The 22,880-nt window shown below is 33.3% G+C and overlaps 1 protein-coding gene across 2 annotated transcripts in view; it reads left to right on the top strand.

Moving 5' to 3' along the window:
• TOX3 (TOX high mobility group box family member 3) overlaps positions 1-22,880 on the top strand; it is a 120,318-nt gene that overhangs the window by 60,096 nt on the left and 37,342 nt on the right. The window contains exons 2-3 of one of the 2 annotated variants that reach the window (XM_007474857.3): positions 17,777-17,842; positions 21,672-21,923. In XM_007474857.3, the coding sequence (XP_007474919.1) occupies positions 17,777-17,842; positions 21,672-21,923 (318 nt within the window). Of the gene's footprint in view, positions 1-17,776; positions 17,843-21,668; positions 21,924-22,880 lie in introns of both variants that reach the window. The other variant, XM_001371913.5, reaches the window with a different exon arrangement.

The raw sequence follows: 22,880 nt of genomic DNA, 5'->3' as shown, positions 1-22,880 counted from the left end.
GCTGGGCATATAGATTTGGATGTCATCTTCATAGAGATGACAGTTGAATTCATGGATGTTGACGAGGTTGCAAAAGGAGAGTATACAGAGGAAAAAATACTCTAGGATATATGCTTAGATTATGAGTGGGTCATTGATGATGATGATGATGATGATGATGATGATGATGATGATGATGATCTGATGACCAGAACTATATAAGGAGGAGTCAGGCAGAAAGAAGGGAGCACCAGGAGAACAGCAAAGTCAACAGTGTCAAATAGGACAGTGTCTGTGGGATAGGGGAATTTATTGAAGGAAATGGAAAGGCTTAACCTGGAAAGAATATTTTGGGGGTGCGGAAGGAACAACATATTGATCTCCTTCAAGTATTTGAAAGGTAGTCTTATAGAATATGGATTAAATTTGTTTTGTTTGGTCCCAATGTATATTGTTAAAAACAATGGGTATTTTTAGCTTGTTGAAAGGAAGCTTTGGCTGACAATCAGAACTGTCCAAAAATTGTAGTAGAGCTTGGATGACCACTTGTTGGGGATGTTATTCCTGCTCATGTATGAATTTATTAGATGACATTTGAGGTCTCTTTCAAATCTAAAATTTGGTAACAGTCTGAGATCCTTCTCTTCCTCCGGTGCCACCTTAGCTTAGGTGCCGCCTCTTCCAAGAAGATTGCCTTGATAACTTCTAACTGAAAACTATCTTCCCTTCTTGAATTTATTTATTTTTTAAACCCTTGCCTTCTGTCTTAGAATTTATTCCAAGTATCAGTTTCAAGGCAGAAGAGCAATAATGGCTACACAAATAGGGTTAAGTGATCACACATGTAGGAAGTGCCTTGTGATCAGATTTGAACCAAGGATCACCTGTCTCCAGGCCTGACTCTCTACTCTAAACCACATAGCTGCACAGGACCCCTCCCCACCTTGAATTTATCACACAATTCCCTTTACCTTTTTCTATATACTTAAAAGTATTTTAACTTGCATAATAGTCATTTTGTTATTATTATTCCTTAGGAAATTATAAACTTCCTCCTTGGGAAGGAACTGTCTATCATCTTGAATCTTTGGATGCCCTGGAGTACATGGAGTTTACATATAGGAAGTGGTCACTAAATATGTGCTCAGCCAAAAAAAAAAGTAAAGTAAGAGATGTCTATAATGTAGTTAACTTAAGGTAGAAGTACAGAATAAAACATCTGTGAAGATTTTGTGGTGTATCCCTACCTCTTTGGTTGCCATGTGATGGTGTGTGTGTGTGTGTGTGTGTGTGTGTGTGTGTGTGTGTGTGTGTGTTGTCTATTTGGTTCTGAGAGTGTCCTATACTTTGATGATTGTTTTAGGTTTTTTTTTTCTTTTCTCTTTTTTTCCTGAACAATGCTATTCTTTGGGGCTCTTATTCAAAATATTTGAGATATTAAATTAGGTAGAATCATAAAGAATATTAACTTAGAGGTGGAAGATAATGCAGAAGGTAATCTTGTAAAATATTAATATAAAGATTCTGTATTTAATGTGAAACCTGTAATAATGCAAGTTATATTATAGTGAAACTGAAGATGATTGCTCTTTAAGGTTTTTGTATCACAGTGGACATAGACTTAGGGCTTTTCCTCATGAGTTTCTTCTGTTACCTGTGGGGAATTGGAATTGTACTATTTTATAAATGAAGTAAGTTCATGATATTATTTTACTTGTTTCCTCCCTATCTTTTCTTAGTTTCCCTCCCTTCCTTCAAGGCCAGTTTCAAATCCTTTCTTCTACTCAAACCTTTTCAAATTTCCCCCAGCTGCTGAGATTATTTTTCATTTATTCAGACAGTGAACATTTACCAAGTGCTTATGAAGTGCCAAGCACTATGCCATACTCTCTTTATGTGTTTTTTTTTTCATTTTTCTCTCATTCCGTTGGAATGTGAGCTCCCTGAGGACAGGAATTCTATTTCCTTCCTCCCTCTCTCCTCCTCTCTCCTTCCTTCCTTCCTTCCTTCCTTCCTTCCTTCCTTCCTTCCTTCCTTCCTTCCTTCCTTCCTTCCTTCCTTCCTTCCTTCCTTCCTTCCTTCCTTCCTTCTTTCCTTCCTTCCTTCTTTCCTTCCTTCCTTCCTTCCTTCCTTCCTTCCTTCCTTCCTTCCTTCCTTCCTTCCTTCCTTCCTTCCTTCCTTCCTTCTATCCTTCCTTCCTTCCTTCCTTCCTTCCTTCCTTCCTTCCTTCCTTCCTTCTATCCTTCCTTCCTTCCTTCCTTCCTTCCTTCCTTCCTTCCTTCCTTCCTTCCTTCCTTCCTTCCTTCCTTCCTTCCTTCCTTCCTTCCTTCCTTCCTTCCTTCCTTCCTTTCTTCCCTCCCCCCTACCTTCCTTCCTTCGCATAGTCTCTGGCTTCTATTTTTGATTGCTTCCACAGGGAGGAGAACATGAAAACTTGGACTAAAAAATATAGAATGTTCTCTGGTTACCTTTTGAGGTTTTTTTATTCCTATTTTCTGTACAGAGAAATTTTATCATAGTGAGAATCTCCTTTTTTGATGCTTCATTTTTCAGTTTTCCATTAGGAACTTGCTTTTATGCTTCCATCCTTTAAATCTTGTTATATTCATTTAAATGCGAAAAGGGCATGAGAAGAAATTTTTCAGGGAATTGGTATAGTAAAGTTCATTTAATTTTTAGCTAGAAAACAATATTTGGACCTAATATGTAGAGCCCAATAGTCTTTGTCCATTATTCTAAATGCACGTCCCTTATGGGATCTGTTCCTTTTACTAAAGATATGATTACGAAGTTGATTTTTCATAATAATCTTAATGTGAAGGAAGCTCTAATTCTATAAAATGTATTCATAAAACTAATTTATTTTTACTATGATTAACATAAATAGATAATTTTGTCAGAAACCTATGATTTATGTGTGTTTTTTTAATTTTTCGGATTATTTTTTGGAGATTTAGAAATGAAGAGAAAACATCCCCTACCAAAAATTAAGTTGATATTAATTTCTCTTAAATAATTTGATTTGGTAATATACTTACTTTTTGGAATGGCAGTTGTAAATAATGCAGTATCACTTTAGAATAAAACATGTGACTTAAATTTTCTTTGGCTTTTAATAAGCCTCATTTCTTCAAAAAGGGAGAATGTTTGTCTGACACTGGTATCAATAGAATCAGAGTGCTTTAAGATAAAATTTGTATATGATATTAAGCTTAAAATGCCCTGAGTAATATTCCATAGTGATTGTTATGATATTTTTACATCTTCATTATCTCCCTTTCTTTAAATTTTGAATTTAAAACAACACAATTTGCCTTTATGAAGTTAAGATATTAATGGGACAGAACTTAGTTTTTAATGAATAGAGTAAAATTTGACATAAAATTCTAAGAAGACCTGCTTATTGAGCAATTATAGTTTAATGACATCTTCTAAAAATCCATATTAGAAAATATGATGGTAATTTTGAATGTGGGTATATAAAAATACTCCCTGATAGCCTGAGAATAAAATTCTAGGATTAGTTTAGAAATAGTTAATGTCAATACTATTTTTATAAATTATAAAATAAATTTGAACTGTAGTTTAAGTTAACGGCATCTTAATGGGACTGGATTAAATATCTTAACATAAAAACTAAATTTTCACATTTTAGGGGACCATAATTTTGGGGTATATATGATATATCATTAATGTTATAGTCAAACAAATTAAAATACAAGGACTTCGAGATAATTGTAAAATGAACATTAAGTTGTATGGTTACAGATCTTAGAGCAACTGTCTTGGAATAATATAATATCACTGTGTCCTTCACTAGCATTTCATAAGAAATGGTATCTTGAGTCTCATATGAGGCTGTTCCTGGTAAAAGATTTAGGATAAATAAACACACATTATTTGTAAAATACAGAAAACAAATGAAAGCTGTAATATTATCCATCCAGTAAAAAGTTGTCCCTGTGGGATTTAAGCAATCATAAAGTCACAGAAAATGTATGTAATCAAGGTATTTTGTAGTACAAGCAAAAATTCTTTGCAGTGTTCTCTCCTTGACATGTTTATATAGCCGGAGCAGTTCCCATTGTTATATTTTTCTCATAAAATCTGAATCAAGTCATTTAAGTGTTTAATTTTTGACACAGTGTTGGCAAAAATGATGCCAGCACAGTACCTCAGGGTTGAAAAATGATGGATGTAACTTGATAGGCATTATGACACACAGCAGAAATACCACCCTCTTAGGTTTAAATAATAATCTTTACATGGAATGCTGTTGTCATTGGACTTAGGTCAGGAGGCCATTTAGCATTTTTTCTTTTGAAGATGAGATTCAAAAATGAACAAGATGCACTATTTCTGGCAAAATATAGTTTTTCTGTGTTTTAAGCAGTCACAATCACTTTTTATATTAAATATTTGAGATATAGTTTAAAAATTCAATTGTTTTATACAAACTGATATCAATCAGCAGGTACTTAAGTCCTTCTTATGTGAACTTGCTATAATCGACGTTGAAGTTAAAAATACAAAATAGAAGAAACATCCTTTGCCTTAAAGGAGTTTATATGCTGAGGTTGGGAGGAGCATATATTTATTTGAATATATATGTAAATATATATATATATATTCACATATACATATAAATGATTTGCAAAGACTTTTAAAAAAGTCCTTACTTTCTCAGTTAGAATTGATACTATCTGTTCCATTACAAGAAAGATAGGGGCTTGGCACTTGGGATTAAGTGATTTGTCCAGGGTTATACAGCTAGGAAATGTAACAAAGGCCTTTTAAAGTAGAAGGTGGTGCTTGTATGAATTCTCTGAGTGTAGTAAACACATGTGTGCATGCACACACGTGTTGCTCAGCCGTTTCAGTCATGCCCCACTCTTTGTAATCCCATTTGGGGTTTTCTTAGCAAAGATACTGACGTGACTTGCCATTTCTTTCTCCAGCTCATTTTACAGATGAGAAGACTGAGGCAAACATGAATAAATGACTTGCCCAGGGTTGCACTATTAGTATGTATCTGAGGCTAGAATTAAACTCAGAAAGATGAGTCTTTACTGACTCCAAGCCTGGTGTGCTACTTACTGTGAACACACACACACACACACACACACACACACACACACACACACACACAATTTAAAAAACTGATGATGATTTTATTTGCATTAGAAAGAAGTAACCATCCCCCAACATTTATCTTTAGTATTTGTACCTCATCTTTACCATAAAAATGCATGCATTTTATAGCACTACAATACTATTTTATTTTATATCCTTATAGTCAAATACACATTGGGAAAACATTGATTCTGTTATTAGTCTCCTTTGCCTAGATTTCTCACCAAAAGGTTTGCAAATGTGAAAGATTGGTTGAAATAAGATGTGTGTCTATGCTGGGTTTTTTTTTCTTTTGGTTAGTACAATTTGGTTGCTAAGAAAATAAATTTTAAATTGTCAAAATTTATACATCTGCAAATGTTTTCACATTTAAAATACTGAATGGTTGTTACTTGTGAAATTTCTCTTTTTTTACATTTGCAGCATCATATACTAAAGTAATGAAGCTATAAGAACAAATACCTAATAAAAGACCAATTTACCAGAGTATATGAATTGAGAATGAGTCACAGCATCAGAATCCTGAGAAGTTTGATTGCAGAGGGAAATATCTAGCAATGAATGATTCAATTCCAACTCTTTTTCCCTAATGGATATGTAATCTCATCTAAGTGTGTGTTCCTCCCACCAGGGGATATTGTTACCCATAGAAACCTTCTTATCCTGTGTGATTCTTGCCCATGACTTTTCAGAAAGCTTCCATAGAGTTTCTGTACACCATGCTGTAGTGAGGCCTTTCTGTATATGTTTTAATATTTCTTGGATACCAGCACACGATTTAGGTTATCTGTCCAATGTCTCTCTTTAAAAAAAAAAAAACAACCTATTCGTTATGATGTTCTATTGGTACTATTTCTTTTTTATTTTTAATATCACAGTTATCTCTAGGTAATCTAAATGTCAACCATTGAAGCTTCCTTTGTAAGAGGGAAAACAAAAAAATTAAATGAACCCAAAACAACTAAACAAAACCATCTGACAAAGTGATCAAGGACAACAGCATATGTAAGTTTCCATGCTCATTGTCTCCTGCCTTTCCAAGAGGAAAAGGGAGGTGTGTTTTCATATATAAAGTTAGTTTTCCATCTCCATTGTCTCCCTTCTTCTATTTTTCACTTACAGAGTCACCACTTTAATTCAAGTTCCCATTACCTCTTATTGGCCTATATGGTCTCTTTCCATATATCTCTTCTCTTCAATCCACCTTTCATATAGCAACCAAAGTGATATGATGAAAGCTAGGGAACTATGAGGAAGAAGTACATTTCAGGCAATTGAAGCATACTGTGGAAAGGCCCAAAGATGGGAGAATGGGATGCCATTTGTAAGAGCAAGAACAGTTTGGCTAGACCATACATATGAGTTTAACAATGATGGGGGATATATTAAAAATTCTGGAGAATATAGTAAAAACCCTGGAACCAGATTTTGAAGGGCTTTAAATGCCAGTGAAAGAGTTTGTGTTTGATAACAGAAGTAATAGGGAGTCACTAAAGCTTCCTAAGAAGGAAAGTGTCACAATCTAGTAAAGCACATGGTGCATAATAGTAATTTAATAAATGTTTGCATGCTTGTTTGATCTTTAGCCCTCTTACTAGGACCTAGTTTCAATAATTACTAATGTTTAGCTTGGTTTTTAGTTTGCTTTTGATTACATTATTGTAGACATATACAGTTTTTCAGGTTCTGCTTACTTTATACTATATCACTTCATACATACTTTCATACAATTCTCTGAATTTTTAATTCATTGTTTCTTATAATACAATAATGTTAATTGGTTCATCATTTATGTAATTCTTAAAATACTTTACATATATACGTATATAGTCGTGTATATATATATATATATATATATATATATATATATATATATATATATATGAGATGTTGGACTTTTTTCAGAGATTTCAGGTTCATACATTTAAAGCAAGAATGAACCTTAGAGACCATTGATTCCAATCTCCTAATGAAGCAGACTTCCTCTTGGCCACCATGGCATTGATGTTTTTTCTTATCATAGTTGTATCAATTCTCCCCTACGTGTTCATGAAAGATATCTTCCATTCTCTTTAATTAAAAAAGAAGAAGATTCTTCATAATAGGTACTGCTTTGTGTTTTCTTTGTATTTTTATAAAAGGACCTGGTACAAAGTGGATGGTTAATAAATGTTTATTGATTGTTTGATTGATTATATTTGTGTAGGTTGACACAAAAGATATTTTATATCATTTATAATTATTATGAATCCAATTTTCTATTATTTCTTCTGGATTTTATTGTTACCATGTGGATTTATTTTGGTCTCTATTACTTTACTGAAGCTATCTGATGGCACAAAGCTCATGAAGCTGGAATGAATTGAAATGTAGCTCTTCTTCTTGCCTTGCCACTCCAATTAGGGCAAAGTAATTGGTGGTCTGCCAGGTCCACATCCCTGGAAAGCAATTTGGGTCTCCAAGTGGTATAGGAGAGGAAATGAAACAAAGTAGAGGGAGAAAGATACTCCTGTGGAACTTTTTGTAAAACATTGTCATCTGCAAAAAGGAATAAATTTGTTCCCTCTGAAAATTATATATATGCATATATATGTATACATATATATGTATATCTACATATTTATATCTATTTTTTATTTTATTGGTAATTTCTTGTTTTATTGGTTTAGGAAACCACCAAAGATCTAGCTAGCCACATTACCCTTGTATATTTTGTTCTTTAATTTACTTGTTAGACTACCTGATACAGTACACATATCTGTGACTTTTCACTCAGTATGATTTTTCTTCAAATCTTTCCATAGATCTTTCATGAAGGACAAAAGGATAAATGACATGCTCAGAATCCATAGGGTCAGTTTGTGTAAGAGATTTGATCTCAAGTTCCACTTTCTGTTATTTTGCTGATGTTTATGCCTTAAATTTTTCTGATTTTTTATTGTTTTGCTAAAATTTCTGAATTATGTCCAATTACAATACTGAGAGGTGTCCTTATTTTGCCCTTGAAGTTATTTGGAATCTTCCATTATTTCTGCATTGCAAATAATATTAACTGTTTGTTCTAAATACTTGCTTCACAGTCTTACTTTTTTAAAGGGTCCTTCTATATGATTTAGGTTGTTCTTTTAATGTACAAATAAGTGCTATTATCTCTTGCTCCTACTAATATGACTGACTTCTTTTTCTAGTTACATAATTTTGATAATGCTGATTTTTTTTACTATTTCTTAAACATAAATCATTCTTGTCCATATGCTTCAACTTTTCCCACTTGCAAGGGATTCTTTTTCTTTTCCCTTTATTCTTCACCTCTAATTTTGATTCTTCTTAAATATTAGCTTTCCTTGTGTTATACAGTCAAATGTCTTCACAAGAATAGGAAGGGATTTTGTAGCAGTGGGAAAATTGTGATCATTGAAAGTTGTGTTGCAAATTTTCCCAAACGTGATCTAGCCTTTTCTCCTATTCTGATGTTCCTAGTTAATTCTACATTCAAGTGCATATCTAAGATAACAAGTACTAATAAATAGGTTTGGTGCGCTACCAATCTAACTGTATTTCATATTCTTGGAACTGAAATATGCATGATTTTGCCACTTGGTTTTTCTTGTGAATATGGCTAGGTTATCTCTTTTGAGCTGCCAATAATATCATTGCAAAAAACCTGCAGAATTTTATTTCTTACTATAGGCAGAATGTCATACCTAGCTCAGAACATCCAAAAAACCTCACCATCTATAGGAATTCCTTTTCTTTTTTCATTGTTGCTGAAGAATACTCCATGATGACAGTGGTTACCTTTGCAGAGCCTTTGTTTAAACCTCATTTATTACTGATTTCTTCAAAGATTTTTGAACAAAGTTATTGTCAGTTATTATCAAGGAATCTTGTATGATTTTAAAAGATGCATGAAAATCTTGTTAGAGAAACACTTTTTAAGTCATGTTTTATTTTTTCAAGTCAAATGCCTTTCTTAAGATCTTTGAATAATAAATAACAGAAGCCTGAATATTCCATTCCTGAATAAGTTCAAAGATTTTAAGTATAAGTGTAATTTTGTAGAATTTTTATTAAAAATTAATCTCTTTAAAGCTACCTATTTACATTTTGTCAAGGATACTCTTCATTTGCAAATCAATCAATACCATACCTATTTTCTAGAGATTAAAACATTTTATAGTTGAGTAGCTGCTAATGTCTCAGTTGCTTTTTCCTTTATAGTAATGCTATTTTTAAAATTTTCCATTATTTTAGAGGTTTTTTTTTTAGAAATATCTTTTAAGATGACTCTTTTTTTTAAACCCTTACCTTCTGTCTTGGAGTCAAAACTGTGTATTGGCTCCAAGGCAGAAGAGTGGTAAGGGCTAGGCAATGGGGGTCAAGTGACTTGCCCAGGGTCATACAGCTGGGAAGTGTCTGAGGCCAGATTTGAACCTAGGACCTCCCATCTCTAGGGCTGGCTCTCAATCCACTGAGCTACCCAGCTACCCCTAAGATGACTCTTAAGTACCTTTAAAACTGCTAACCTGAATATAGATTTATTTTGTATCTTCAGGTCCAGTTGCTCTTGAGTTTATTTTCATAATTTTACTTGATATAAGTAAGACTGAAACTCAAGATAATACAATACAAATATCATTTTAGGACATGCTTTGGGTGTCTGCTTTCCTGGAGGATAGTAATATTTCAGTAGATTCACTAGTGTTCTCCTTCTACCAGTGTGATTACCAACCATGGCTTTTTATTCTGTATGATTCTTGTACATATCTCTCCATAGATCCTCTGTTGAAGATCTATCTACCCAGTGTGTTGCAAGATTTAACTTTTAAACTTTTGTAACTATCAGTATAGAATTTATATACTCTAGATTTGTGATGGTGAAACTATGGCATATATGCCAAAAAGGGCATGTGGAGCCCTCTCTGTGGGCATGCCTGTAGAGGAACTTCCTTTCTCCCTCTCCATGTACTTGAAGACATTCCTCACTTCTCCCATGCCTCTGCCCAGCAGTCCAATGGGAGCACTTCCTCCCTCCTCTGTCTGGGGCAAGAGGGAGTACAGGGAGTGGCAGTTGGTTTTGGGGTGGTGGTGGAGGCAGAGCCTGGCTTTCCATCTCTAAAATGTTCACAATCACTGGTCTAGATTGTTATTACTTGACCCAATCTCACCACCTTTTTGATCAAACAAAACTTTGGTTATGCCTTTTATGCTACTTATTGAATAAAAGCCATCATTTAGTGTGTGCTAATAACAATAATATCTTAATATCAAACAATATATTATTATCTTATTAGAATGTTGGAAACAGTGGTTTGATAATGGTCAGGTATATTGAAAAATAAATGGCTGCTAGACCAATTGAATCATTAATTGAACTGAATTAAGTTGTCTGGTAGGCTACTTTTAGAATTCAAATCTCATATTCTGGAACTCTAAGCAAAAATGAAGTGCTTTATGATAATACATTATATTTATAAATAGCATTGCCATTTGTTTGTCTAGAAAGGTAAGTTACTGTGGTATTACCCTGTCATAGTTCAAAACTATTTTTATTAGGCCTGAATCTTTTTCACTAACTCTACTTACTATTTGAACCTCCTTCACTGTAAATAGATCCCAGAAGAGAAATAGATTCTCTTTTCTCTTCTACTCTTTTTTATTCAACAAATTCTCTCTTATTTGTGCTTGTGATGTTATCATTCTTGTTATAGGTTACTTCCAGATCTAAGTTCTGATCCTTGACTTCTCACCTTGAGTTCTGTATCTTCAGATTTTTTTCTGGACATAAATAGGTATTTGGGAAGTTTACTAAATCTCTGAAAAGTGAAGAAGTTGGTCTACATCTCCAGATTCCTTTTAGCTTTGATATTCTTTGATTTTGTATCCTATTGCTATGTTAAATGTGATATAACTAAACAAAACTCATCATTCCAGTTCAAAACAGCTCTCCCTCCTGATGAACATGTTTCAATGGTGCCATCATTTGCCATGTAGAATTTATTTTCCATTTACCATATTCAGCTTTCTGTGCCCTCTGCTACCATCTGCACTTTACCTGAGCCTTCAGTAATCCCTCTGTCCTCTGAACTCCTGTGGTATTTATTCTTTGGAACACTTATTATGCATTTAGCAGGTGTTAACTCATATCATCATTTATCTTCTCTTTTATATGGCCTGTCAATCTACTTAAATTACAAGCCTCTTTTGTATCCCCAGTGTTCCAAACTATTCCTTGTTTGTAATCAAATGTCAATAAATACCTTCTGTTGATGATGAAAACTCAAGGCAAATAAGATTGCCACAAAACATTATCAAAGATATTTTTTGCATATCTAATTTGCTTTCATTCTTTCCCTCTGTGAATAAGTGTTATAGACTATCTAGTGCTTTGCCCACAACTTCTTTACTATCAGTCATGAATTGGGACTATCCTAGTCTCAAAGACTGCCTTCATTTTGCTTTTTCTCTTGAAGAAAGATCCAATAGCGTTAGTATCCGGTGGCATACATATTTGTTTTTCTCATTTTAAATGTGTGAGTTTTTAAGCATTTTTTTCTTATCACTCATAACCAGCCCAGATGGTTATGTAATTCCACACATTCAAATGTGTCCAGACCATATAAATCTAAAGGCCTCCATATTTGGGTGGAATCCATATGTTTAGACATTGTTGTTGCTAGTGTGGTTCCACAGTGCTTGCTTAAACTTCAACATTAAAACTTGTCATTCTTACTTGGGCTAACTGCAGTGGTTTCAACACATAGCCAGTGAAACCTTCCACCTCTCCCTCTTCTTTAAGGATCCTGCTCTTTCTCCTCTCATGGCTTTTGAGCCATGCTTTGCCATGCAACAATGCCTGCTTAGGAGGCAGAAGAATTTGTTGCTGGGTCCCCATTGGAGCCAGCAAAAGAAAGGCATGCCCAGTCTACCCACCATGTATTTGAAAGAACTCTTACATTCCTCATCTACCCTGAATGTTAATTACAAATTATTATTACAAGGTTAGTTTGGATTTCTATACAAATAGATTACACCTTCATTGGTATAAGATAAAATGCATTTTAAAACTTTATTTTCTTTAAAAAATTAATATTATACCTGAATGAGTATGGTATACTATAAAATTATGAGTTAGGAGAAACTTCAGAGTTTATCTAAGCCAACTTCTTCCTGAATCCCCTTGAAAACATCCCAGACAGTATCTTTTTAAAGGACTCAAGTGATGGAAAACTTCACTGTCTCCCATTATTTAGAGATTCTTATTGATAATTGAGCTTATATATTTCTCCCTATATCTTATTCACATTGCACCTTGAGTGTTCTGCCTGCATGCTAACCCTGTAGATACTTTAATCATACTGTCCCCAAGTCACATTTCTGAACTTAAGAGAATCATATCAAGTTCCTTAAACTGATCCTAATATGGTATCGTTTAAGGAGCTTAAACATTCTGGTCACCCTCTTCTTACTTCTTCATCTTCTCCCCCAATCCTTCTCAATGTGTTAATTTCATTGTAAAACAGTGGTATTTAGAGACAAAGCTCTAGTTGCTTGATGTACAGCTAGATGCTGTACACTTGCAATAGAACTCTTTATCCCTCCATTTTAAATATTCCTAGTTTTAGCCACAATACTTCAGTATTTCACCTCTACCGTGCCTCAGAACTCTTATTTTGAGCCATAGTTTTCTATCATGTATTTTTGAATCCCTTAATTTGCATATTAATTTAACAAAGTGCTAATTTAGCATTTTTCCTTCTTGTTATTTTGTCAGTTTGTTAGTCCAGCTGTTCATGACCCTATTTGGAGTTTTTTAGACAAAGACATTGGAGTGGTTTGCCATTTCCTTCTCCAAATCATTTTAGAGAGGGGGAAACTGAGGCACACAGGGTTAAATGACTTACTCAGGGTCACACAGCTAGTGTTTGAGGACAGATTTTAACTCATAAAGATGAATATTCTAACTCCAGGCTCTGCACTCTACCCCCTGTTCCATCTCTCAAACCTTAGCTATTAACCTCAAATATCTTTATTAATTAGGTATATAAGAGTTCAATAAGGACATAATAAAGCCTCATTCCATTATATTAATATCTTTGCAATAAAAATGTTACCATTAAAAGGGTTTAAAACTTCTTTGTCTTATAATACAGTCTGTTATTTTATCATTTTGCTACTAAAAATATAGCGTAGAAGGGGTTTCTATTTTTCTAGAAGATTAAATCCCTACATCTAAGCCATTTGGTATGCTCTTGGCAATGGTACTTTATCTTAAGGCCCTACCACTTCTTCCCATTAGCAACAAAATAATTTTCATGAAAATTCTGTTAATTAGACTACTGAAGTCGAAAAGGCATTAGTCAAGTTTCTCATCTTTTAATTATGGCTTAGTGGCTATCCTTCCCCACTCCCTAACTACTAGTTAGCTACACTTAGCAATCTCCATTAATTTCATTTGTCATTTCATTCAATCATATAGACCGTGAACATGATGATATTTAGAGTAAGGGGAAAAAAAAAACATTAAAAGCCCATGGTGCTCATTCTTAATTGATGTCCTTATTGGACATTGTATTTGGCAGAGCTGTCATTATTGGTCAAGCAGAAAAATCAAATCTAATGAACTACAATGGAAAATGTTCTGTGGAATTATTAAGATGTTTTTGTTTGGGTATTCAAATGTATTTACTTTAATTTAGTAATTAACTTTTCAGGATCATATCTGGGAACATGTCTGGGAACAGATGTCATATCAAAGTGGAAAAGAATGGGTGACTTAAAATGTATGCCTTTAAAAATATCATAATCATTCATTTATTCCTTCATGCAATAAATATTAAGAGCCTACTGTGTGCAGTATTCTGTTCTAGATGCTAGAGGAAATATGTATTTTATTTTGCTAAGAGAGACTACTTATATTGGACTGATCGGTCTGTAGAAGATCAAACAAATGAATGTAATAAACAACACTACATAGATGCAGGGTTCAAAAAAAACACACACACACACATTATACAAATTCTAAGGAAGGTTATTAATGACCAGAGCAATCAGGGAAGACCTCCTAGAAGAATTGACATTTAAATTGGGTTTTAAATTAAAATAGTAGTTAATAGGTAAAGATAGGGAAGGACAGTATTTGGTTCATAGGAAACAGCTTGAATATGCACGTGGGTAAGAATTGAGGCAACAGAAAGACAAAATTGACTGGAGGATAATATATGTGGAAAAATAATAGAAGTTCAGCCTGGAAAAGTCAGAGTACCTTACTAGAACAGAGATATTTGAATTTCACTTAAAGGACAATAGGGAGCTATTGAAGATTTCTGAGGGCAGGACTTCATGATGAGAATTAATCTATTTGTATAGGGATTTACTCTTTGGAAGTATTAAAAGCATGATGAAAGATGACATGAAAATTTAGCTAATATATCTGTACTGTAATGAAAACTTTTTTCTTTTGTATTTGAGAACATTTTGCTGTATTTGATGTTAATCTATACTTTACTTGGAATATTCCATTTTGAGTTTTAAAGTCATATGAGAGAACTTCAAAACAGTCGACCAAAAGATCTCAGAAAGAATATTTTGCAAAGGTTACTACTACCTAGAAAGGCTGGAAATAGGCTACATTAAGATAGTTTGAAATTGACAGCTTACAGTTTTTCCATGTATTTCATTCAGAAAGCTCATAAATTTTACATCTACAAAAAAATAGCAATGCCAGCCACCTCTTCATAAATCTAATTTGAAGCAACCTTTGGGTTAGCTTTTCATAAGAAGGGTTTCAGAGAGTTAAAGAAGATTGGCAGGAAAGGGCTTAGTGTTATGGCCAAAAATATTTAAATAAATTTTACAGCGTTTTAAAATTGAACTAAGTGCATGAGAAGTGAATTTTTCATGTTTGTGGATATTAAAAGATAAATAATAAATTATATGATGAATTATTGGATGTTAGGACACATTTCTTCCCTAGGAGACATTGAAGTTAAATTTATTGTAATGTATTTAGAGATGTTACTGTCCAGCAGCAATGAAAAAATATGCAATGTAGTTAAAATATTTTAAGTTAATTTAAGTTTTTTTTTTCTCCAGAAGGATTAATTTTTCTCTTTGAATGGATGCATGGCATCTTGTTTTGCTTTTCAGAAATGAGTGAGTAGAATTCATAGACAACATTTCAAAATGTCAACTAAATGAAATAAATAAAATAAATGACCACATGGATAGACATATTTCCATAACATATTGCCCTTGCTAAATGGATCTCCACACTAAAATTAAGGGCTCAGGCCAAGGTACAACAAAATAGGCCCCATTAAGTATAGGAAAGATATTGACTGCAACAAGTTACTTTACACAAACCATTTGAAGCGTCTATTCTAAATTAAATATTTTACTAAAATAGACTAGAAAGTAGACTTCTATTTAGAATGATTTATAACTGTTCCCGGCTGATCACAAAGTGTTTCTAAATTAAAAGCCATTAATTATAGCCTTATATAGATACAAAAGATATGTAAGCAGTGCTTTGTAATTCAAGCCAGCACTTCAGGTGAGAGCTTTTTAAATTACTTGGACCATTGGAGCCACCTGCTTGACTAAATGGTGAGGGCCCCATGTTTCAGGACTCATCAGTGCATTGCAGTGTTAACATTGTTACTGATTTTTCTCATTTCTCCAGGGCAAATACTAATTAATGGATACAATTCACAGCTGATTAGCTGTAGTTTCTTCAGTAATTACATTCGCATACTAACTGTTCAGAAGAGGATTTCTAACCCAGTTCTTATTTCACTCTAAGCTTAATTTGTTTTTTGAATTGTTTAGGTCCTTAGGATAATAGCCATTTTATTTTCCTTTGTTGTTGTAGGTAGTATTAGATAATAAGTGAGTTTAATCTTAAAAATGCTCTTTGATAATGAGCTGTTTGCCTTAAATGGATTTCTAATTCACAGACAAAACCTACATTTAAATAACGTTAAAGTTGTGCTACAGGCTGAGGAAAGCCTAGTTACTATTGGGAACTGACATCAGCTTCACATATAACATACGCTTGAAGCTGCAATTTTCATACATAGGAAAAGGTAAAGTTCACAATGGAGTCATTTTGTTTCACTAAGATTATTGATTCATAAAAATTTGATGACATGTAATCGTGTTTCCTCTCCTGGATTTTTCTGAGACTGTAAAAGTTGAAAATATATCTGATGTTCCATCCATCAGAGAAATGACTTAAATCTCATTTTAACTTTATTAAACATGGACTTCTTCATTTCCGTAATGATCTTTATCCAAATGAATTTGTGTACTTGGTGCTGAATCAGGGTCATTCTGGTCTATTGTGTAAGGGTATATTTAGGTGGCTTTTTAAAGAGTGGATTTTTGTTTCTCTAGACCATAACAGCTCCTCTGGAACCATTAGAGTCTTTCATGTAAATCCTACTTAGGTCTTGGATCATTGACACGATAAAGTGTATCATGTCAATCTGACTTCTGTGCTTGAATTCTGTACATTCAAGACAGGGAAGCTAAGAAGCCTCCCTTTAATGTTTGTATACTAAAAATTGAGTTTTACTGTGAATAATTTGGGGGGTTTAAATTATTAGTTAAGTTATGGTTTTCATTTAAAAACACAGCCTATTTTTTAAAGCAGGGATGTATATATTTCATCGTCTGAAGGCCAAAGTTATTTTTGACTTTGAGATTGTGAAAGGAAAGGCAGATTATTTTTTAAAGTACTTGGTACATTTCTCTCTATTTTTGTTATTACAGTGTTACCACATTGCATGATATCAGAATATATAAAAATACTAAATAAAACCTTATTCTCTTCTTAGGATTTGGAAACAATTCTACTCAAATACAAGTTTTACATTTTGAGAGCAAACTCATAGAAATAAAGAGCTGATGATTGAAATGCTGACTGTGGTCTTATTTAGGGTAGTTTGAATGAGCTGCTATGACAGTGAATAAAAAATTAATGCTGTGTTCACAGATTTCAGCTTGTTCTTTTAAACTCTTGCCCATAATGCTGTGTTGGGGGGATTAAATATTAAAGTTTTCAACAGTTCTTGTGGATATTGATACAGGTTTAAGTATTGCACTGGGATGTTTTCTGATTCTGTCATGCTTATTATTTATTTCAATTCATGCCATACTTCATTCACTGGAAAATAGAATCTGAGTACTGGGAATGAAATTTGATTTTCTTTAATTTACATTTTCACCCTCACACTAGTGACATCTGTTCTTAAAAAGTAAGCTGTGAAATCCTAACATATATTAGAAATGTGTTATGATAGTGATCTTGGAATTTCTTTGCCTTCTAGCATTTGACAAATGTCATTTCAATAAACAATGTACACTGGTGACCAATTAGCCAAATGCTTGTAATAGCTTCCATTCACTACTAGTCTCTGAGCAAGACTAAATGATAGTTAAATGCAATTCAGTCAGGTAAACTCCATACTTGTCTCTGTGGGAACTAACCAAAAATTTAGTGCTCGGAAATCTCATTAATATTTCACATTTGGCCACAGTGAAGCACGGTTTTATATAATAACACCAATGCATTTTCCAAAATAACACTTGAACATTCAGTAAATAACCATGATTTTATAGTACATGGCATACTAACATGAGAAATCTATTTTTCTTTTAGTTTGGAAACAATAACAACTATATGAATATGGCTGAAGCAAATAATGCCTTCCTTGCTGCCAGTGAGGTAGGTCTTTAAAAATTATCTGCCTTTATATTTTGTTACTTACATATTTTAATAAGCTTAGAGTTGTGATAAGTGTTAAATTTGGAATCTAGAAGCGGAGCACAAATTAAGTACCATAATAAGAAATGAAATAACCTTGCTAGTCTCCATTAGGTAATCACAAGTCTGTTGTCTCATCACATGACAACAGGAGGTTTTAAAAAAGCAAAAACTCTAAATGATGAAAATGGCATAAACACAACAAATACAGCTACATTCGAACAGGTGCACATCTTGAAAACTGCATTAGACTTTCAATGGATAATGTGGCTTATTTGTATAGATAATTTAATTTTGGTTAACATGCCCTGGGAAACCATGAGGAGAAATCTCAACAGAATAACTAGGTTTATAGTTTTTTGGTTTTTTTTTTAGGGGATGATGTGGGTAGGTAATAGTATAAGTAGAGCCACTTAACTTTGCTCTGAGGACTGGGCTCAATAAAAAGCACTGTGAAGGAATTGATGAAGCCCAGTTGTACCAGTGGTGACAATGTAAATGGACTTCAGTTTAATTGAGTGCAGATAGAATGAACTATGGTGTTCTCATTGCCCTTCTCCCTCTTCCTGCTCATGTATATATTGGTAGTCACATTCTCTAGAAAGAGCTTTGTTTCAGCTGTTCAACTCGATCCTTTGAAAAGGGTGAGAAATCAAAAAAAAATGAAAGGTTAGAATATGTTGGATTTTTAATTTTAAAACAGGGCAAAATGGAAGTTAAATGGTTCCAAATGGAATGTTTCCTCTTGTGATTTGTGTAATAGAAAGTTTTCATCTTTCAAATATATTCAAAGATAGGAGACTGAAGGAGCTTGACCCTGGAGATTGAAAGTACTAATGGTTTCATAAATGATCTTGGTATAGTGAAGTGAATGATATAGAAGAAATTAACTTGGAGAATATGTTATAATAAATTTGAAATAGAATTAAGAGTCACTCTAAATTAATCATTTTGTACAATGACCACCATCTCTGTACTTAAGAAGACTGCTTAGATAAGGGAATATTATTTGGCATGAGCTTCAGTGTTGTTTATAATAATGAACACCAACCCCATCTGTAAGGACAACATGATGTTTCATTCTGTAGAATTTTTTTCCCTACATTTGAATCAAACATTGATGAAAGCTCTGTTGCCAGCAGCTGTTCAGAGACAATTTAATTCCAGCTGTGATAATTCACCGTGTCAGACATTGGCTGTTATATGTTGATACAACAGTTCTCCAGATTTGCATTTTTATCAAAAGGAACAAATGTTTTGAACATTTCAGTACAGATGGCATTTAACCATGTACCTACTACTTTAACATGTACATGATAAATATTGAAAAGTTAATAACTTTTAAAAAGTGGCATCAGCCCTTTCCAGATTAATCTGATGAGGACCACTTTTATTCAAAAGTCTTTTATTCAAAAGCAAAGGAAATTTTGCTGATGATATGCCTCGTTATTTTTTTAAATAATTTCAGTTAATCTATTGATTTGTATTATTAATTTCTCAAAAGTTATATATTATCCAACTATTAATTATAAATATCAATGTTGTTAGTGTTTTCTAAATGATAAATTTATGGTCTGTAAGGTTTTTCAAGTATTCAGTGTTTTACTTTATTTTATTTAAAATAAAGAATATATTTTTTCAAAAAAGCATAACTTTAGAAGAAATTTTTATTTTACCTTTAATAGCTGTGCCAGATTTCTTTAAAAAATAGTAAGAAGAAAATCAGATCATAATGACTAGTTCACATAATAAGTGTAAGAAAAAATACAAACTAAGAGCTAGCCTTCAATAGTGATCTCACTGCTCATCTTTTATTGAGCAAAAAAAAAAAGTGACACAACTAAATGTTAGTGCACTGCATTATGTAGTGTGTGCCTAATTTTGCAATTACTGCATTAAAAGTGTATTATTTGGTTTTAGCATTTTAATGAGTGCCAGCTAATTCATTAAGACTTTAGGTTTGGATGTTATAAAGTGTAAATTGTGGTGCTTGAAACCAATTTCATTCCGATAGAAAATACCCTGTAGAGAACAGTATTGTAGACATTAGAATACCTTGTAGCTTGAATTTCACACATTTGCTTTTTGTTTTGTGCTCATGTCATGATTATCCTGACCATTTTTAAAGCATCTTAAATATTTATTGAAATAATATTTCAAGTGTTAATTACAGTGGTAATGAAAACAGCCAAATGCCACATATCAAGAATGAGTGTTTATCCGTATTGTTAATGTGATATGTTAGATTTCATTAAGCAGTAATGGGGTAGCAAATGAGTCACAAATTACAGTTGCATCTGTTACTAGACCACATTAGTGCCAAAATAACTGCAAATGCAGCCATAGGGTTATGTTCATTAGCCAACCACTTTTGTGGCCAATCCATCCTTTTGTGTTTGTGAACTCAGGGTACCACAGTGAGAAAATTTACATCCTTGTTTATTTGTTAGAATGAGGAAAAAAGAAAAACAAATCTTTAATATCGCTCCAGATTTCAGATGCAGAATTAAGCTCCATTGTTTTGTATCTATGGAGCCTAAAGAGTGTCAGATTGCCCTACTGCAGGCTCTAGTAGTTTGGGACCTCATCATTTCTGGTGTGAGACCAATAATGACAGCTGACAGGTTCTATATGAAAGAAAAGGTTTTTTTTCCTCTGTGTTTGTTTCTATATTCTCTCAAGTGGTTATTAATTTATATCATCATTAACAGTTTGAAGGATGACAATTTTGAACAGCTAATGAGATCTTTTACTTTTCATAACAGATTCAAATTAACTTTCATGAACTAAACTTAGTTAAATATAAATGACAAAAAAGCCTAATTTTGAGTTGGTAATAAGCACTAACCTTAAAAATGTCTTTTAGGCTTTTTTAAAGTTCTTCTTTAGGATTTATGATTAATCTAGCTTAGCAAAGCAATCCTTGTGTGTGTGTGTGTGTGTGTGTGTGTGTGTGTGTGTGTGTGCATGTGTATAATGGACTCTGATTTTCTATTTTTAAGGAAGAGAAGAAAATAGCATTTCTTCACATTCTGAAAAATTTATAGGTAAAATTCCATGGTACCAAATAAGCAAACAGTATTAGTATAGTTATATATCTTCAAGAAGTTGAAGATAATTGGTAGAAATTATGATGATAAAAACCTATCGGCATGTATGTGTATGTGTATGTGTGGGTATAGCTTTACTGTTCAAAGCTATCATAAAAACTCACTGAAGGCCATGATAATCTTTGTGTAAAATTGTTTGCTACAAACAATGGCTGCCTCCATTATACTTAGAAATATATCAACAAAGAAATAAAAATAATAATAATATCATATGGCTTATAAGTTGTGCCAGAAAGTAAAGATGTGTAATGTTCAGTGCTAGATTAATGTTGTGTGTGCACTACAAAATTGTCAGTATTTTATGAAGCATGAGAATAATGTCAGCTGTTTGTGCTGTTTCACTAACATATCAATAAAGTGGCAATTTGTTATATAGCCAAATCTAATGTAGCTGATGTTCCAACTAACAACAAAGACAGATGTTGCTAATTAAGTACGCATTAAAAAACTGTTAATACTGATACTCCATTAAAACCATATGATAATGAGACTTAAATCTTTAATCGGAATGATCAGCAAAAGTTTATGTATGTAAATTTGTGCTTAAGATGTTTTTATTTGAGAAATAAATATTTAGTCGAGTTATGAAAATGTTTCAGTTCTAAATTATTTCTCTGTCCAGAAGTAAGATACATAAACAGACTATTACAATATAAAAGATTTTGATTTCCTTTTAGCAGACATTCCATACTCCAAGCCTTGGGGATGAAGAGTTTGAAATCCCACCAATCACTCCACCTCCAGAGTCAGACCCTACCTTGGGAATGTCAGATGTACTGTTACCCTTTCAAGGCCTCAGTGATCCACTTCCTGCACAAGGAAATGAATTTACACCTCAGTTTCCTCCTCAAAGCTTGGATCTTCCTTCTATTACAATATCAAGAAACCTCGTGGAACAGGATGGTGTAATCCATGGCAGTGGATTGCATATGGTAGGCACTACATTTTGAAAAACATAATAGTTGCTAATATAACATTCCTTGTATAGTGATTGCAAAGATATTATATACTATTTTATATTTTCCAGCCCTCTGGAGATTTGGCTAGTCATTAGTAGCATTACTTGAACTTAAGAGCTCTAGATTTCTTACTAATGGCTTCATGTTTAACTGAATTTTGAATAGGATTATGACAGTCTGTTAAAATTTACATAATTAATAGTTGTTTGGAGGATAAATATGGGTCATTTGCTTATTCGAATCCATGTATGCTTCTTTAAGAAACTCTGTAAGTATGGTGGAAAGAGATTAAATTAGGAGTTGGCAGGTTTGGGTTTTACTTCCAGTGGTGCCATTTCCTTACTTGCTGGGGTCATGTGACCTTGGGCATGGCATTTAATATCTCATCTGTATAAGGTTGGCCTAAACATATTTGCTCTCAAGGGTTAGTGTGAGGATTAAATGTGATAATGTGTTTGGAAGCTCTTGGATAATTATCCACCCTCCTCTACAAATTGGTGGTGGTGAGGTGGGGTGAGGAAGAGAAGGGAGAGGCAGTCCCTGTCTTTTGATTAATATGTAGCTCTGCTTGAATAGGTATGTGCTGCTAAAATCACTATGGAAAGTGGAGGGACTCTGTTAACTAGCAATTTTTTCTCTGAGTCATTTTATATTTTGGTATTTAAAAAACAGGGCTTGCCCTTCTTCCAATGGCAGATGCAATTGTGATAAATGAAATAAATGAAAGAGGAAAAGTAATTTGCAAACAAGAAGATGAGGAAAAATGCATTGCCAGTTATTATGTGAAACTCACCTTATTGTCTTAGGTCTAATCATAGACATTGAATAAGATACCAGAGAGCTGTCTGATTAGGAATCTAGTAATTTTTTGATACATTTTTGTTGGCATGCAATTATGGTTAGCGATCACCGGAGTCAATCTCCTCAGTT

The sequence above is a fragment of the Monodelphis domestica genome, chromosome 1 (assembly GCF_027887165.1).
Source record: "Monodelphis domestica isolate mMonDom1 chromosome 1, mMonDom1.pri, whole genome shotgun sequence".
NCBI classification, from domain to species: Eukaryota; Metazoa; Chordata; class Mammalia; order Didelphimorphia; family Didelphidae; genus Monodelphis; species Monodelphis domestica.
This window is presented reverse-complemented; position numbering and strand designations above follow the sequence as displayed.